General features: G+C 38.8%; 1 protein-coding gene across 1 annotated transcript in view; it reads left to right on the top strand.

Moving 5' to 3' along the window:
* Positions 1-16586, top strand: part of NELFA (negative elongation factor complex member A) — a 39391-nt gene extending 22805 nt beyond the window's left edge. The window contains 8 exon segments of the mRNA XM_042458583.1: positions 1119-1165; positions 1168-1250; positions 3781-3850; positions 6918-7006; positions 10546-10657; positions 11645-11871; positions 12830-12929; positions 13847-16586. Coding sequence (XP_042314517.1) covers positions 1119-1165; positions 1168-1250; positions 3781-3850; positions 6918-7006; positions 10546-10657; positions 11645-11871; positions 12830-12929; positions 13847-14043 — 925 coding nt within the window. The 3' untranslated portion in view covers positions 14044-16586.
* Positions 16587-20130: the final 3544 nt, after the last annotated feature.

The raw sequence follows: 20130 nt of genomic DNA, 5'->3' as shown, positions 1-20130 counted from the left end.
AAATATTAGTTATTATATATGTATGTATATATGTATGTATCATGTGGCCCTTCAGATGATGTCTCACTGCAACTGACTCCTGGCAAGGGCTACTGGGAATTTCAGTCAACACTAGAAGGCCTCATTATTTTTACCCCTGATTTAATAACAAACACTTTTTGATATCTAGGACACAGTTCTTTCCTCCCTTTTAATTAAATCTGGTGGTTCATGTTGCTCTTATATGCGAGTATAGACAGAACCGTGGGGAAGCATTATAATTGCATATATAGGACAGTTGTCTTGTAGCATCATCCTCATCCCTTTGCCCAGATAGTAATGGCTTAGGAATGGTTTTTTGGGCATGTTGATGACTTCTTTGTGGGATGTCTGTCAATTGTAAGGAAGAGAGCATTGGGAAATCCTTTGGGAAATGTTACTGTCGTATTTTGGAATACATTGTGAGTGGCAACTGCCTTATGTTGTCTGTAAGGTGCTGTGCTCCCCACAGCTTCAAAGAGCTACTCTCTGGTGGATCTCTTCTAATGGAATGACAGTGGCTATATACTTTTATTGCAGAATAAAATAGAGATGAAATAGCATATTTCCTCCCCCTTTGCCATTGATGCGGTAAAAAATAGTGTTCCTTATCTGATACTTCAGGGGAAATGGTTTTTCGAAGGAAATTTAAATAGAAAAAAATTCTATTTGCACAAAAGTCTGAAATTTTCTTCCTCTGAATCTTTCGTGACCACCAAAAGAATACTTTTTTAAAATAAAACAGGCAGACTGTAATAACTGCATTTAACAGTTGCTAGAGGACAATCAATGTACACATCCTTGTGAAAAAGTAGTTTTGCTAATAAGCAAAAACAATAGTGGAAAAACAAGTAAATAAAAGGTTTTTGTTTTTAAATCCTTTAGATGAACGATTGGTTCTAATATTTCCGTCACAGCTTTAAACATAGTGTCTGTGGCTTCTGATCCTGTAATAATGGACATATAAAATACAACAAAATATTTAGTCAGTGCTGTTTGAGATATTTGATATTATTCAGCATTTTGATATTCTTTGATAAGCTGTGATATTACACTGATTTCAGTGATATGCATTTCCTCATATATGTTGTTGGTGTTTTCAGCCCACGCAAAGGAATACCAAAGCAAGCTCCATTCAGGAATCCCACAACCCCAAGGTGTTTAGTCCTGCTGGAAATAGAACTCCAATTCCTCCCTCAAGAACCCCTCTGCGTAAAGAGAGAGGAGTAAAGGTAATAAAACTTTTAAAAAGCATGTTTTAAACCTTTATTCCAAGATGAGAATGTAACTCTCTCCAAAGGTGTATGGATATAAATATTATGCTGTGTATATTTGGACAAACTTTTTAGTCATATGCTTAGGTGCCTTTGGCACTGCTTAATAATGGAAGCTTGGAGCAGGAGTTTGCACCACTTGATGAACCACTTCTCGATGGCAAAAGATTGGCTATGCGTCCCTACCCTTATTTATTTATTATTTATTTATGGGAAAGGAAGAACTAGCAGAGAAAACTGGACAGGGGTGCAAATAAGGTCATCTGACTGCATATTAAGCTTATTAACAATAAATATGTAGATTAGCCTTCGCAGTAAGATCTTCTTCTCTTAAGGCAGGGGTGGGTAAGTGTGGAAGGTGAGGGGACTTCATTAAACCACTAGGAGACATGTGAGGTTTGCACCTGCTCGCAAAAAAAAATTTGTCCCCTAAATGCCTCTAGGAGGAGGTATGGTGAAACAGGTATGGTTCTGACTGAAGGTCCTCAGCACATATCAGTTAATAGATCTATCTGGGGTTTATCCATAAAGATATATATTTTTGGTTGATGAACTAATATCTCTAAACAAACATCTGGGAACACAGGCATCAAAGAGTCAGGCTCCTTGAGCACTGCTGTCTCTCTCTAGCAGCATCTGTTACATCTCTAAATACTAAATGGGCATCCATTATAGTCATAAGGGATTATACCTATTTTAGCACAGCTTGATGTTTCTCCTATCAGTGGCATTGTTCAACATATCTGATGTAAACAGTTGCTGGTCACTTCTGACAAGAATTTCATCAGACTGGCTCTATAGTTTGTTAATAAGATCTCTGAGTTTTTACACTGAGCCTGAGTTTTGAACTTTGGTATCTTGCTGGACATGACAAGAGGGTTTTGATGCAACATTCAAGACACACTGTTCCTGTTAACTGATAAATGCTCGTTTATGCTGAACAATACTAATAAGAGAAACATCCAGGTAAAATAGGTTATGTCTTCCATTCACTCATGAAGCTGGTGGCTCTTATGTCAATGGGAGACAGCAACCTCCAGATCTATAGGAGTTAGGAGGAGGATGAAGTTGTTTTTTTAGTATGATTTAAATTATAATGTTTTAATTGATGTTTAGGGAGGTTGGATGTTTGGGACATGGATTAGAGTCAAGTGACCCTTGTTATACGCTGGGGTTTGGTTCCAAGATCCCCCGTCTATAACAAAATCCGTGTACTGTATACTCAAGTCCCATTCAATATAATGACATAGCAAAATGGTGTCCCTTATAAAAATGGAAAATCAAGGTAAATTTATACTTTTTTGGAACATTTTCAAATCGTGTATGCTTGAATCTGTGTATAAAAAATCTGTGTATAAGAAGGGCCGACTGTAATTGTAATTTGTAAATTGCCTTGATTGTCATTGAGAGAGAGGCAGGATATAAATATTTTTTTTATTATTATTTATTTATGTCACTGTTGCTGTTATATTCAGTGATATATGGAGTTATTAAGATGTAATATTAATACAACAAACATTACTAAACATCTTGTATGGTCTGAAGGGGAGGAGGTTAATGGGGGGAGTGACACCATGAGTTATTGCACCAGGTAATATAAATCCTAGTGACACTGCAGCAAAGGCCAGTGTGAGCATGAGGCCTCTTGGCCACTTTTTGGCTAGCTGCTCAGTTGCAGTTTCCTAAGATGCAAAGGCAGAAATTCTTCCTTGTGAGGAAGAGTTTGGGAGCAGACAGAGGTGTAGCCAATGTGTGTGTAGGGGGTTTATAGAGGCCACATGCTCTGGACAGGAGAATGGCATGGATGGGGAAAGGGAGTTTTAACTATTGGAATCAAAAGGGCTGTTTCCAAGAATTGACACCCCCCCCCCCAGGTACTCTTCCTCCTCCTTCCCCACAGATGTGCATTCTTCATACAGCTTCAACTATTACCTCTCCCAGACATTGTTTCTTCTGCTACCTATTCTCTCAGCCTGTCCAACAAAAGAAAGTAGAAACAGCAGTGCAAATCCAACTTGCCAGCCAAGTCCTGGCAAAGCTCACAAAGCTAAAACAGGATCCCAAATTAGAAAGCTCTGTTTTGCCACCGCTTCTCCCCAATTGCTATGTGCTCTAAAGCCTCCAGTCATTCAGTCAGTCCCCAAATGACACCACTCTTAAGTCACAGAAGTGATGCCCTACACCCGAGCCATGCAAGAATTTTCCAACCACCAATACTAGCAAAAGATGTGACTAAGGCAGTGAACTCATGTGGAGCAGTGAAGAGCAGAAACACCACCACATGAATGGGATTGCATTTGGAGAGTGACATTATGATTAGTTTTTACAGTAAGGCTGCATTCCTATGAAGTTAAATTGGTTTTTGGTGAGAGCCACTTGCACCTTCAAAGTTGCAGCTAATTTGAGATGACCAGATTCTTTGCATAAAACAAATGGTGCAATTTGGGCATCAAATATGAAGCTAAGTATTCTCTTCATTTATTTGTAGTTACTAGCCATCTCAGAGTTGGAAATGATTGGTGCTGGCCGGGAGGCGAAAAGAAGAAGAAAGACCATTGGTTAGTATATATTAAGAACTTAAAGCATTTCTAATTAATGAAAAAATTAAGCTTAAAACAAAAACCATATACTTTACTTTTTATATGTCACAATGAGAGGCTAATTGGCTGTACTTTCTTGTCATAAACTTGGCAGAGTGAACAATTACTTAAATTGTCCATGATCTCAGAATAGCAGAAATGATTGGATTGCAGTAGTTGTACACTTGATGCAACTAAGATGAATACATTTTTCCACTTTTTTTATTTAATTAAAACATGAATAACAAATAATGACACATAATAACAAACTAACAAGCATTTTACAAATAGACATTATGTACATATACGCATACATATTATACATATTATCAGTAAATCTCTAAAGCTAAACACTTCCATTGCTTCCAGGAAGCCAATTGGTATCCCTCTTTTTTAGTTTATAGCAGTGCTTCTCAATTATTTTCTGTCATGCCCCCCCTAGGAAGAAGAAAACATTTTGCGCCCCCCCCCCACGACTGTAAATAGTATCATGTCCCACTCACAAGCACGCTTAGCATTTGAAACAGAACAGGCAGCCTCTTGTGCCGGCAAACTACATGTCCCACTCACAAGCACGCTTAGCATTTGAAACAGAACAGGCATTCTCCTGGAGGGTTTCCCACAGGGTTGCCATAAGCCAGAAATTCTGACATACTCCCGCTCCCAGAATTCCATAGCCTTGAGACATAGAAGAGTCGGGCTTTGAGTTCTGGTCCCCACAACACACTCCAGCTCACACTCCAGACATTATGTACATATACGCATACATATTATACATATTATCAGTAACTCTCTAAAGCTAAACACTTCCATTGCTTCCAGGAAGCCAATTGGTATCCCTCTTTTTTAGTTTATAGCCAATACTACCAAGAAAAAAGAAAAAACTGTATTAGTACATATATCCTTTACAGTATTTGTATGGGGAAAAGGAAATAAGAGTGAAGGGGAAAATTCATATAAAATTATAAAAATATATTTTCCCTTCAGTTATATCCATTCAATCATTTAAGCCAGAGAAAAGGAAAAAGATCCTATATTTCAATCTCTTCATTGAATATTAATTATTATATATATGCTATATTTCATCTAACTCCCCAATTACACTGCTTTCATTCCATCATATATATTTAGACAATTCCATTCTTCTTTAACCATATCAACATTTTTATTTCTCAGGTTGGCGGTAAGTATATCTAGACTTTTAGCCTCCCTGATTTTGACCAACCATGCCTCAGCTGTTGAGGTTTGCGGGTTTCTCTAAAATTGGGCATACAAAATTCTGGCCATGGTGATCATATACAAAATTAAACGTGAGGCTTCCTTTGCCTTTTTGTTTTCCAAAATTCCAGTCATATTTAACAAAAACAGTCGAGGGTCAAGTGGGATAGCTAATTGTAAAAAATTAATCATCAATAATCGTATAGATCTCCAATATTCCCTGGCTTGGATGCAGGACCACCATAAATGGAGATAATCACCTTCATGCTTATCCCCTTTCCAACATGTTTTCTTCACAGTTTTATATATCCTATTCAATTTAACAGGAGTCATATGCCATTGATACATCATCTTAATATAGTTCTGACATAAAGTAAATTTTCTAGTCATCTAGTCACTCTCCATGATCTTTCCCATAATTCCAAGTCTATATTTTTTCCTAAATCTTGCGACCATATCACCATGCAGTTCTTTACTATTTCATCTTCAAGATCTCTACCTTTCAGAATTCTATAATATCTTGAAAGATGTCCTTTCTCTTTATTTTCTATAATCTTATCCAATTCATTAGATTCCATGGTAATTCCAAAATTAACACAATCTTATTTAAATCTTTCCGCTATTTGAAAGTAACTAAACCAATCTATTATAATATTCTCACATTCCAATTGTTCCCTTGTTTTTAAGGAGATCATTCTATCATTTCCCCTGAAAACAATATCAGAATATCTAAGCCAGGTCCTATTACAGATTTTGGACCTTTGTTGAACTGCTTCGTGAGGAGACACCCATTTAGGCATTTGTCTGTAAAACAGAGTTTTACGTTGTTCCATATCAACAATAAAGATCTTCTTATGAAGTGATGTTCAAAATCTCTGTTTTCTCTTACTTTGTTATACCAGAGGAAAGCGTGTAGACCAAATCTCAAATCATGACCTTCTAGGGATAGTAATCTTTCATCTTCTAACTTGAACCATTTTTCTAACCAAGACAACCCAGATGCAAAATAGTACCATTTAAGATTAGGGAGGGCGCAGCCTCCTCTATCACAATTGTCAGGGTTAGATCTGATGTAATTTAACAAAACTTCGAATGCAGCCACAAACAAAAGTGGGGATAGGGGGCAGCCTTGCCTTGTGCCTCGCTCTATTTTGAAATAAGTAGTTCTTTCATTGTTCACTATCAATTGAGCCTTTTGCCAATATCCAATTGTAAATCTTGGTTCCCAGATTCATCCATTTCAGTATTTCCTCCAAATAGCTCCAATTAATCCGGTCAAATGCTTTTGATGAATACATTTTAATTAATGAAATACATTAAAGATAACTGGCAATTAGACTTCAAGCTGAAATGGCATCTTGATGGGTGTGCCTTCAGTGACAGTGCTAATGGCCCAGCCAACCATCTGCAAAAATCAGAGGTACCGAGACCACCGAAAATTGCTCCCCAGGCACAAGAAACTCAAAGATAGTTCATGAAGGTAAAATTCCCATCCCTGGTTTGCTGCTGCAAAAGCAGCAGGACATAGTGGGATGGAGGGGACCACAAGCAGGACTCACCACATCTGGTCACTGAAAACAGCACAAGCGCCACATCTTTTACATTAGAATAAAGAATAAAGATAATGGACAATTCAGCTTTCTCTTTAACCTACTCTATTTTTATTAGTGGAAAGAGAGAAAGGAAAGGATAGTGTACTCATATTTCTCAAATGAAAAAATTAAATTGTTCAACATTTATATGTACATGCATGTTGCTGAGTTTCAGCATTAATTAAATGAAATACATTTATTTCTTGCTTCATTCTTCTATATTTTTAATTGAATAGATACGGAAGTAGTGGAAAAGCAAACAAAGGAGGAAGCTATAGTAGAAAATGCTACTCCAGACTATGCTGCTGGGCTTGTGTCTACACAGGTAAGAGTTGACAAGAATATTATATGTCCGCCAAGTTGTAATAATCACTTATATAATAAACATCCGTGAATTTGCCAATTTTTGTAAATTTGCAAAATCAGGTTTATCGTTAAATGTGGGCTGCTGAAAGTCCCCCAACCTAAAATTCCAGCATTATTTTTTTAATAAGGTCATTTTTTTTCAGAGAAAGAAAGGAAAATGTGTGCACAACATATTTCCAATTGGCCTTCTAAAATGTGGGGGTGGGGGAGGTAGTTAACCTTTAGGGACTGAGTGCATCCATTACCTTTGCCTTATTCTTTGATCTTCTCTCCTCCTCCCTTCCTTTTTTTAATTTCCCTCATCCCTAATGCCAGTCCCAAGAAGGGAGAGCTTCTTATTGAAAGTTCCCGAATTTACTTTAGAAGGTTGGTCATGGACCAAGAGGAGAAAAACAAGTGTAAAATAAGAGCTTAGTTCATTGCATACCATCTTGGTGGTGTCTTGGGATCTCTTGGCATGCGAAGAGAGACTGCGAAGAGAGACTGGCATTAAACTTGAGAACAAGGAGGTTTTATTTAAAGGATGTTGGGTGCATCCATCAGTAGAAAAATGGCACAGAGACGTAGCCAGGATTTTAGGAAGGGGGGGGGGGGCCAGACTAAGTGCCACCATTATAGTGGGGGGGGGGTGCGGCGGCGCAGAAGCGCATGCCATTCTTTTTACTGGGGGGGGGGGGGGGCCCCCCCCCCAAACCCCCCCCCCCCCCAGCTACATCCCTGAATGGCAAACCCATATGCAAAACAAACCAGGCTTTTAAACCATATAGAATCCTATCTATTTTAGAACTGATTGGCTTAAAAATGCTGCATAGGCAGAGAGTGAAGCAGATGCCTCAATATCTCACCCCCTGCCTGGTGTTTTCACTGATATGTTACAGCACTGTGTGCTTAAAGCATGTATGCTAAGTGAACGGCTTATCAATATAGTCACAGTAAACACATTCTAAAGAAATCAAGCTCAACAAGTTTCTTACCTCATTCCCCCCCCCTTTTTTTTGGTCATAACGAATATCAATGTTTTTGACCAACTACCTATTATATTTGTGGGCTTATCTATTAATTTTAGACATCTCTAAAGCACAAATAAATAAATAAATAAATAAAAGCTTCATTTTTACCTCGCCTCTTTGTCAGAAGACAATTGAGGCGGCTTATAATTAAAAGAAAGCATACAATACCCAATATCCCAATTATTCCATCCCTCCCAAAAAGGGGTTTGGGTTAATGTTTAATTAAAACATCAATTAAACTCATTAACCATTAAAATAATACATTAAAATAATCAGAAATGGGAGAATGGGGCTAAAGAGTACTCAGTGAGATGGTGGATTGAATTGGTGGCTGAGTTTGCTATTCAGGAAAGGCCTGCCGGAAGAGATCCGTCTTAACAGCCTTTTTAAAGCTGTCCAAGCTGGTAATATGACAGATCTCCTTTGGCAGGAGATAATCTGGGAGTGGTTGCAGAAAAGGTCCTCTGGTCTTTATAGGTTGCAGTACATTCTACCCAGAGGACCTGAGTGTGCAAGGTGGATTATACAGAAGGAGGCACTAATCATTTCAACATAGTTACATCTAAAACAAGTACAGCAGGATGATGTTAGTGATAATAAGTTCCCAAGGCACTGGATACAAAAATGTAGCATAATTAGAATGGCAGTTATTGAAATGACTGACTTCAACAGTGTAGCGATCCATTCCATATTAGGCAATTAACCTCGATAGCCCACATATTATTCCCACTCTCCTGTATTTTACGTATTATTCTGACTGCATCCTGTCCATCACACCTTTAATCACAGCTCATGACCTGTTAACATAGAAACATTTTTCTCCAAGCATGGTGCACACACACACACATCACAGTGATGGCATCTAATTCTTTCCTGTTTTGGAGGGCAATTTCACCGAGATAGTTTATTTCTAGTTGGAGAGAAGAGACTGTGTGCTCTAAGCACATAGTGCCTTAACATAAAGTGGCACTAAAGGCTTTTTTCTCTTTCATGGGAAATGTTTACTATGGCATTTTCTAGTTTCTTGACACCAAAGTGGAACACCTGTTTCACAATAGAGTAGAATGCAGGGTTCCTTTTTATCAAGGTAGTGGCATATTTAGTTCTCTGTCCTGGAGGTGGGTAAAGCTCCCAAGGTTTAATGGTTTGGCACTACTAATTTTTTTTTAAAAAATTGCACCTTGGCGACTTGGTATGTTATGGTGCAGGTACCCTTTCATCCTCTGTGTAATGCCTTATAAACTGGCTTGCAGCGCAGAAACCAGGATTGTCCAAGATGGGTCAGCAAGCATACTGTCCTCTTTGAAATGTTCTTTATCATACTCTAATCCTTTTCCCTTATCCCTGCAACAAAACCATGGATACTTCTGCTGATATTTAGCATGGTGCCACCCTCAAGTGTCATGGACAATGTTGTTATAGCTACACACAATCTGAGACTGTATAGTTTGCAACATGGTTAGAGGGAAAGTCTGTTTCTAAAATTCATGTTATTGATGTTATTCCACTGCCACCCATCTTCTAATACTAAGTGTGACGAACTGACTTACAAACCAGCCAATCAGAAGCCAGAGATCCACTAGCCAATCAGGTGCTGGCTGAGGAGTTTAAACGTTCCAGTTGGCTTGTGTCAGTTAGGGTTTGGAATCCTGAGGGATGAAGCTGGCGTTCAGTGGGGGGAGATAGTTAGTATTCTGATAATAGACCAAGGAAGGGTCTGTTAGGTCCAGAGAGGGACAGTATTAGTTCTGGAGAGTCTAGAGAGGAGAGACTCAGTGTAGCCAGACTCAGAAAAAGGGGTTTGGGTTACATAATTTCTTGGGTGATAGTATAGCCTGTGCGGCTGAGTTATTATTGGAAAGTTAAAACCAGACTTGTATATATGCAACAAAGAAGACATAGTAACAACTTCATGTCAAAGTTACCTTCACCTATTCTGTGTTAAAATAAACTTTTATTCTTGCTTAACTATCCACTTGGCCTGTGATTTAACATCCATCCACGCTACTGACCTTTAAAAACCCACAGGGGTGTTGGGTCAAAAAGAAAGGACAGAATTGTGAGGTGGTGGGGAATCGTTACATACTAAGTTCTGCAACCCACCCACCCCCACTCCCGTGGATAGCAAAATCCACAGATGCTCAAGTCCTGTTGTCCCTAATGGCAGTACGGCCATGTGGTCCTGTCAGTTTATTTCAGACCCCTGCGGGTAATGAGTGAAGAGGTCTAGCTTCTTACATAAGTTTTATGCAGTTGACATTCAAGAGTAGGAGCTGAAAAAAATTGACATGAAGAATAATGAAGAGATCTGCTTTCCAATCCAGGTCCATATCCCAACAACTGTCAGACAACCTAAAACAGCAGACATGGGGTGGGATTGGGGGCTTCTCAATATAAAGTGTGGTGTGAGGGTACACTTTGCTCACCTCTGTCTAAACTAAAGACATTCTGCTTGAAAAATATTGAGTTTGTGTTTTGTGCTTTACAGAAACTTGCCTCATTGAATAATGACCCTGCCCTGGCTTCTACAAGTTATTTGCCTGCAGCCCCCAGTGTTGTACCATCCTCTTCTTATGCTCCAAGTTCTGAAACACAGCCCAGTAAGTAACATGCTTTTCTCTTCAATTTATTTTTGCACTTGTTTGTCACATAATACATCAGTTTTTCAAAAATAAAATGAAATAGCACAGTGCTATTAATCTGTTTTAAACTTAGGTTTTTCTTTGTGGTTTCTGTGACTCATACATATGGGAATCTCTGTGCCTGCGCAGACCATTTTTGGAAACTTCTAGAGCTGGATCTCATCAGCTGAAGGCCCACTCCCCACCCTCCAATACCATAGCTACAGTACTCAGTACATTTCCTACTCTGTCTCGCATCAGTGCTCTTTTGTCCACCATCACAGTTACATCATCGGCAACTTTACTGTGTTAGCATCTTTTGTTTGACATCTTCTCTATTTTTCTCCTGGTTCATAGCATCTACAGCATTATTCAAGCAGTATGTCTTCTACGGTAGGAAAATCCCTGGGACAGATGGCCATTCTGAGTGCCTCCATTGCTTGGGAGAGGCCCATGTTGTGGATAAGTGCTCCCACTGTAGAGCCTTTTCCTTTTCACACCTGTTGGAACAGGACTTTGCATCTGAAAACAGTTCTTTATGTGTCAGCTGTCGAAGCTACTGACCTTGCCCCCCAAAATAGGCCACTTTTCACAGCCTCTAAGACCTCTAAGGGCTTTGCCTCATGTGCTTTAGTGCAATCAGCTCTGTTTTCTGACATACCAATTGATTGTGCTGGTACTGATAAGACTCCTTCCTCTCATTAAACAACTTTGGTACTGTGAACTTCAGAAACACAAGGCCTTCGGCCCCACTTGAATCCAAGCAGGCTCCATTTGAAGTCTCTTAAGAAAAGGAAGAATCCTTCAAATTTTAGGCTTAATTCAATTGGCTGGGTACCCGATTCCATTTTAGTATCTTTGTCTTTGCCAAGATGGCACAGTTCTGTTAGTTCTGTCAGTCTATCAAGGTGAGCATCGTTATCCAATTATGACCTGTACTTAATTACATTATTTTGTTCCCAATAGCTGGATCTGTTCGAGAACCTTTGCAAGCTAAAGAGGAGCCTACTACATCACCCACCACTGCAGTGCCAACTCAGTTTAAGCAAAGAACACCCATGTACAACAGTAATACAAATGTAACTGCAGCAACACCTACCTCCCCTGTGACTCCACCGGCTACCACACCAGCTACACAGGCACCACAGGGTGCCACTCAGCAGGCACCGGCCAAGAAAGGCCTCTTCTTAACAGTAAGAGAGATTTTATCACACTTATGCACATAATTAGTTTGAATCTATCTTATTTGAGAAATAGCATTTGTTAGCTTGGCTTTTTAAATAGTAGGAACTGAGGATTACTAGACAACTAAATTCCAGGACATACTCTTGTAGCTCACTGAGATTGTTTCCATTCTTTAGGTCTGTTACAAATACATCCACACTCTCACGGTAATACTTAGTCTCTGTTCCACAACTTCGATATACCATACTGAACACAACCCACCAATTTTACTTATTGGGGCATTTGAGAATAAGCCTTCCATTTTAGCATGTGTTGACAGCTTTCAGTCACTTTGCTCTGTGCTTTTTATCTGCCCAGCAGAATCACCTCCAGAAAGGTCTGAGTGATGGAGCTCTTGGAATCAATCATGGTGGACAGTACTTGCAAACCCCTCCTTTCTCCACCTGAAGGGCCTTGATGCAAGGGTGTGCTATGGCCTCTTGCAACAAAGATTTAATTGGATGAAGAGTATTAAAATATTTTTAGTATTTTTATAAAGATGTTTTGAGGGCTTCCTTTTTATTGTTACACTCTTGTTTCCATGAATTAGAGACTAATGTGTCTTGTTTTATATTAGTTATATTTATATATTTTTTTAAAAAATAAAATTATAATCTCTAATTTATATATCAGCAAAAAAATACAAGGAGGGTTTGTTGCTACATATTTGTGTGTGTGTGTATACACATACACATAACTATAATAAAGTTCAGCTACAAACTAGTGCAATACAACTGTGCACAGTTAATTCTTCATTTCATATAAACTGGGTTAGCTTTGAAGCCCTAGCTAGAGTGCTTTTGTCACTGCTGTTTTTCAGTTGTAAAGCAAAAATAAATAAATAAATACAAGAAAGGAAAGTGTCAATGTTTTTGTATCAAGTTGTTGTTTCCTCTGAAATATAAACTTCTGGAATATCTTTTGTAGAGGGAACAAATGAATGCAGCACAAGAAATGTTCAAGACAGCAAACAAAGTGACAAGACTAGAGAAGGCCCTTATTCTTGGATTCATGGCAGGATCCAGAGGCATGTATCAAATTAAAACATATGTTAATAATGTGCTTAGAAATTGATGGCTTGTCTGACAAGAGTAAGAAGTTCAGCTGAAAACAAGATAAATCAGTCTTATACAAAGGTCAGGAAGAGTGGCTTCATTTTCTCAGAGGCATCATGATAGTCACCTTAGATGATGGTAGTAGGACCCACGTATAGGAGAGACTAGGTGTCTATGGTCATTTTCAGCACTTTCTCTTTTTGGAGCTGTTACAAAGAACATAGTTTTGTTTTGTTTTTTCATTGCTGTCTGATGAGAGGGCAGGACTAGACCTATGTTATTAGGGTGTAGGAGGGTAGAATTCAGTTGAATACTAGAGAAAATTTCTTAACTTTAATAATAATTAAGCAAATCAGTTTATATAGAGAGGATATGGGATTGTTCCTCCATGGAGGTTTTCAGACAGAAGTTGGATAGCTAAATGCTAGGATGTACTTTCTTGAACAGGATGTACTTTCACTGAACTAGATCAAGACTAGGCAATCTTTTTCTTTGTCAAGCACCACATTCCCTGATGGGAGGGGAATTTGTGCTAGCAGTGAGCAGGACCAAAATTAAAAGTAAGCAGGCCCCCTCTTTTCTCTTTCTCTCCACTTAGTCAACTATGGGGGAGGTGGGAGGAACAGATCGTTGTTATGGTGGCCTGATCCATATCAGGAGACTTTTGAAATTAGGCCAACTGTAACATATCATGCTGATGACTATAGATTGCCTAGCCTTGGAGTAAAATTGTCAACAGAGTTGACGTTAGGTTTGATCACATAGAATGGAAAATATAAGAGGAAACGCATAATGCACTACCCGGGAAAGTGTAGTTTTCTGCTTAGCCTCTTTCTCTAGGTTTGTTAAATTCTTCTGATCTTTAAATGTATATCTTTTGTCTCCACAGAAAACCCTTGTCAAGAGCAGGGTGACATAATCCAGATCAAACTAAGTGAGCATACAGAAGTGCTGCCAAAGGCAGATGGAACAGGAAGCACCACCATGTTAGTTGATACAGTCTTTGAAATGAATTATGCTACTGGCCAGTGGACCAGACTAAAGAAATACAAACCAATAACAAATGTTTCTTTAAAAGTTCAGTAAAAAAAAAGTTGTAGACCAAATGGACCATAGGATAAGCCAGCTTGTACTTTGTGTACTAGGCTGAAAAACATTCTTGTGCAGGCCTCATTATAATCACCCAGCATCCAAGCTGTGATTGACTGAAGCAGTAGGACAGGACAAAATAGGAATGCTTTTATTTTTATTAAAAGTTTAGGGGGACTATACAGTGACTCACAAGAATTGAAGGATCAGAGCTGAAACACCTCTGCCTTTAAGAGAAAGGGGATTATATTCTATTTTCTCAGGTGAGAATATTGAGCAAAAACCTTCCAGAAGAGCAAATTTTACAACAGTGGTGACTGAATGTTTAGATTCTGTGTTAACAGTAGGCCCTGCTGTACTTGCAGTGTCTCTTTCTCTTCTGTAGCAGAATGTTAATGATTTATGCCATGTGGAATGGCTTCCACTGTCATGGTTTTTACCAAGTATTGTAAAAGCATGAAGAGTATTCCTTGGATTTGCATACATTAAACAATTAAGGATGCTTTTTGTAAGGTTGCATAATGGCAAATTTGCATTCTTCACCACCTAGCGGAAAGCTGTAGCCCATCCTAGTACCCTAGTGTTTGTACCGTAACATTTGTGCATTTCTTATGTAAATGGGTTACATTTTTACATCTTTAAATAAATAAATAAATAAATAAACAAGAAAGCCGTGAGACTAAAAGATAAAATTTCAACCTGGGTGAGACTGATGTTGACCTCATTTTGCTGCCTCTTCAGTGACAAAAATGTATGATTGACTTACTTGGATTGCTGTACTACAAAATGCTCTTTAAATAGATCAGTTCCAGTCTCTTTAAAGCTGCTATCTCAGGGTAACATACCTAGTTGCAAGAAGGTGAAGCACTTTTTGCTGTTCCACCTTAATGTTTGTAGACTTCATAATGTGACATTTTCTTAACCTGTCATACCTGTGTCTTTGCTGGAATGTGTTTAGGACAGTCACATGGCAACAAGTTGTTTTTACCTCTAGTTTTTCTAGGGTCTGTTTAGTCACCTCTACTGGTTCTGTGGGAGGGACTTCACAGAGAATGGTACTTTTCAGAATATTTTAAGTATATTCATTCTTAGGACTTGTCATCCCTGGGATGCAAAATATAATCAGGAATAACCTTATCTGAAGCTTCCTGAGACTAGAGAGCCCTGCTAGGAGCAGCACTGTTGCAGAAATCTTTTCTCAGTGGGATTGCTGAGAAAGTTGCCGTCAGTGCCATGTTCTAATTGCTGTCTTCCTGAAATGTGCATACCAAGTTGTTACTGCTTCACATTTGAGAACTGAAGACTTCATGCACCACAACAAAAGAAGAAACAACTACATTTCCTTCTGTTATTCCTGTTAATAACATTCAAAATGGTAGAGCTGATGTTGAAGAGGATCACAGCTATCACTGTAGCAGAATGGGATGCATACAAAGGGGCTCTATGCTTTAGGTGGTAAAAAGACATTAGCATAAGCTCTAGGTCAAGTATGTTGAGGCGGTAGATCAGTTTAAACTTGCTTGGTACATGGAGTTTCAGTGCTAAATTTTATTTTAGTCCCACTTAGAATAGACCCTTTGAAATTAGAAGCCTGTTGATTTTAATGTGACTACTCTGTTCGTGACTGAAATTGTCTTTTTAGCTTCTTCAAACTGTACCTGACCAGAAAGAATTTTAACCTAAGAAGATGGCAAAAGCCTTATTTTACATTTTATTCTGATGTAACCAAGCTATATTCTAAGAGTTAGAATATTCCTAATTCTTCTGGAATAATATGTTCACCAAACTGGCTGCTTGAAGGCAAGGTATCAACTGACTATAACTTTTGTTTCTGATACAGACTCTTAAGAAGGCAGTACTTTTCTATATATTTGTCACTGGAAGTTGTACACAAGATACAGACTCCATACTAGTTTTCTAGCATCCCAGTTGGTGGCAAGGCCAAATGTTTACTACAGATGGTTGTTAATGTGAGATTTGATTGTTAAAATAATTTATGGCATACTTAGCCATTGTTTTGGCCATTTCTGATCCAGAGCCATATTAACTGTAATGGCAATTCTTCAGCTGGACTTTTTGTTTGCAAAAATCAGTGTAGAGCTTCGTGTTTCCTAGAATGACTGTAAAAATTAAAATGGTGTAAGCCAATGGATCCAAATTCTTGCATGCCACTGTCCTTAAATACAGAAAGTGACAGTCCCAGAAGAGGTGAAAAGGCGTGCTTTTGTGAATATTTTGCCATGCATATTTAAAAATTCACTTGACAAGCTTATGTGTGTCAAGTGAAACATACCACTTTTTCTGCACATTAGTAGAGATGAGTTCACACTAGATGTGTTCACTAGTGCAGACTTGGATTAACAATGTAAATCACATATTGTGTTCGGCATGATAAAATCCTTATGATATATGCACAAGGTAATCAGTGTTGGACATCTTGACTTACTGGGAAGATTTGTATTTCCCCTTCTGTTGGGTACCTCCTAGCCAGCATAAGTTGTGTGCCTGACATTAAAAGGAAGACCAAAAAATAAAGAAAATACAATAAAGAAAAAGAAAAAAAGACAAAGCTAGAACTAAAACTACATTTGCTAAAGCTCACAAATTAAGGTAGTGATAACCTGTTCTGTAAATATGAACCCTCCATCTTTGTTGGAACACAATGGTTATTCAGAGTTGTAAAGTGCATTTTGTGTTAGAAAGAGGAATAAATAAATATTACTATATTTTGGCAGAGGAATGCATGTCTGGGGATGGATCCTGATAACTTGTTTTTACATATCTTTCCCACTTTGTGTTGGCGCACAACTTAAGATGAGGAAAGTACTTTTTAGATATGTTATTCCTTTGAGAAGGAGATGAACGATTTTCTGAAGGGGGAGAAGATGGACAGGTTGCTTACCTGTAACAGTATTTCTTCGAGTGGTCATCTGCGAATACATACAAACACAGCATACAGATAAAAACTGAACAGTGTAATTTCATTGAGATGTCAGCCATGCTATCCTGGCCAGACAAGTCTTTAAACATGAGCCCAAAAAATGGAAGGAAGAAGTATTTTAATACTATCTTTCTCTATCCAAAGAGATTTTTTTTTTATTTTGCTGCTTTATCCCAGTTTTTTTAGTCTAAATCAGTGGAAGTTTCCAGATAAAAATCTTGGCAACAAAGCCCCATTTCCTTTTTAAAGGGGACTGTTTCAGATTCTAATTCCACCTATCAACTATTGATATCCAGTCATTCAGCAACAGTGAATGATGTTCACTGTTTAGTGAATGTTGTTTGCTTAGCTTTGGCACAAATCTTAGAGGTTTAGTAAACTTTAAGGGGTGAGGCTTTACTCTTGATTTATGGGTGTTTATGGGTGTTTGAGATGTTGAGAGTGATGATGGCCAAAATACTCTTTGGCAACTGATAGTTTTCGCCAATGAATCGTGAAGTGACACTTGCCAAAATCTATCAAAGGTACTTTGACACTGCCACTTAGATTGTGTTTGTATAGTAGGATCTGATAGAGGGGAAACATGTAAAAATGTTTTAAACTAGAGCCCTCTGGGAATCTGGAACCTTTTAATGAAGCAATGCTGTTTTGTAAAATATTGAATATATAGTATAGCAAACCATGTTTTCTATCTTATGTTTTTGTACAGATGTAAATTCAAAGCCTCATGTCCTTGAGTAAATATTTTCAACATAACACAGTATAATAAAACATTTTTTCTAGAGAAAATTTTCCTTTTTCCAGTAGCATTATAATTAACTGCAGCCATACTTAGTATTTCATGACTGTTTACACAAGTGAGCAAGCTGTTTAAAATACAGTTATAGTATATTTGAGAGGTAAGTAAGTAATGAACTACAGTCAGATTTACCTTCCCTAAGCAATATGTAGGTGGCACACAAAAGTTGGGCAGTCTACCCAGAAAAGTTTGTAATGTGAACTCCAGGTTAGCTTTCTTAGTGAACAACAGAACCTCCATCTTACATGTATTGAACCTCAGTTTATTCACCTACACCTCATACTTGCTCCATCCAGGCAACAGTTCAGGATTTCCACAGCCTCCTTGCATCTGTTACAAAATAGAGATAGAGCTGGGTATCATCAGCAGAGAATGACATTTTATCTGGATGACTCTCCGGCAGCTTCATATAGCAATAGCACCTTACATCTCTATACCATTTTATAGTGCTAAACACTCTCTAAGCAGATTACAATGTGTTAGCCAATTGCTCCCAACAAGTTGGGTACTCATTTTACCTACCTACAAAAGGATGGAAGGCTGGGTCAACCTGGGCCCAGGAGAATCGAACTCACAACAGTTTGGAGATGGGAACAAACCAAGAACCATGAATGCAACAGTATAATGGGTAGTACAAAAAATTAAAACTACTAGAGAGGTCAATGCAATGAAATTGAAGACAACAAAAAGGGAAGAATGAGAGACTTATTCCACAAGATAAAGAAAATAAAAGGAAATGGCTAACAAATCACCAGGACCAGATGATACTCCAATTGAACTGCTGAAATCCACATTGACAGAGTCAACTACAGTGGTAACATCTGTCAACAGATATAGAAAACAAAATGATGGCCAACAGATTGAGAACAATCTATATATATCCTCGCCCACAAAAAGGAAGACAGAAAATACTCCAACAACCATACCACTAATTTCCCATGCAAGCAAAGTTATGCTCAAGATTCTGCAACCATGCATGGAGATAGAAATCCCTATGGTTCAAGCAGTAATTCAGAAATGGAAGAGGCACTATGGACCACATTGCAAATATACAGTGGCTAATGGAGCACATCAAGGAATTTCACAAGAAAATCAGCATGTACTTTATAGACTAGGCAAAGTCTTCAATTGCATAGATTATGAAATGCTATGGAATATCCTTAAAGACATGGGAGTGGCACCACATCTGATAGTTCTGATGAGGAATCTGTACTCAGGAAAAGAGACTACTGTCAGAACAGAACACGAAGAAACAGAATGGTTCCCATCTGTTCAACTTATATGCAGAACATATTGTAAGAAAAGCAGGTTTGGACATAGAAGGAGAGGTGAAAATAGGAGGAAGGAATATCAATAGGCTTGGTGGCCGAGGCAGCCGTGGTTTCCGTCTCTGCTGCACCTTTCCCAGAGAAACTTCCTCCGTCTCAACCTCCGCCCCGATCTCCTCTCTCTCCAGGACAGCCGGGTTCGACATCCGGACATCGACAGCTTGCCGCTGGTAACTTGGAGGCTCCGTCCCTAGCCTCGCTGCCACCCTCGGTACGGACAGTCATCTTGGCTGTCCAGAGATCTGCTACCCAGAAGTCCTACGCTTCGAAATGGAAGAGGTTCCTTTCGTTCCTCGCTGAGAGAGGCCTCTCTCCAGCTCAGGTTACGACTCCGGTGGTGCTGGAGTTCCTAATGGTGCTTTTGGATTCGAGGCTGTGCCTCATATCCATTAAGTGCTACCTTTTTGCCATCTGTTCCCATTTCCAGTTTGATGAAAATGTCCTCTGGGAAACCATTGCTAATCTACTCCTGGCTGGTTGGAACAAGGATTTTCCAGAGGACCTGAGCGTATGACGTTGATTATATGGGAGGAGCCAATCCTATAGGTAACCTGGAGCCAAATCATATAGGATTTTAACACTTGGTGTCCTGGAATGTCTGAGTGTCATCAGTGTACTGATAGCATCCCACCCCACGTCTCCAGATTCCCTCCCAGCAGTTTCGTGTAGATGTTGAACAGCACTGGGGATAGATTAGTACCTTGTGGCATGCCATATAACAGCACCACCAACACTTCATACTTTGCCTGGAAACTAATCGGCAGCCAGTGTAGTGCCTTTTAAGTTCAGTGTCATGTGATCACTCCTGAATGTACCCATAATCAGTCTGGCTGTCCAGGCTAATGGTTGTTCCAGTTCAGACATCAGAATCATAGATTCATAGAGTTGGAAGAGACCACAAGGGCCATCCAGTCCAACCTCCTGCCATGCTGGAACTCTCAATCAAAACAGCCTCTATTTAAATACCTCCAAGGAAGGGGACTCCACCACTTTCCGAGGGAGTGTGTTCCACTGTC

The sequence above is a fragment of the Sceloporus undulatus genome, chromosome 3, assembly GCF_019175285.1.
Source record: "Sceloporus undulatus isolate JIND9_A2432 ecotype Alabama chromosome 3, SceUnd_v1.1, whole genome shotgun sequence".
Taxonomy (NCBI): Eukaryota; Metazoa; Chordata; class Lepidosauria; order Squamata; family Phrynosomatidae; genus Sceloporus; species Sceloporus undulatus.
Note: the sequence above shows the minus strand (reverse complement) of the source record. Positions and strands in the feature narration are given on the sequence as shown.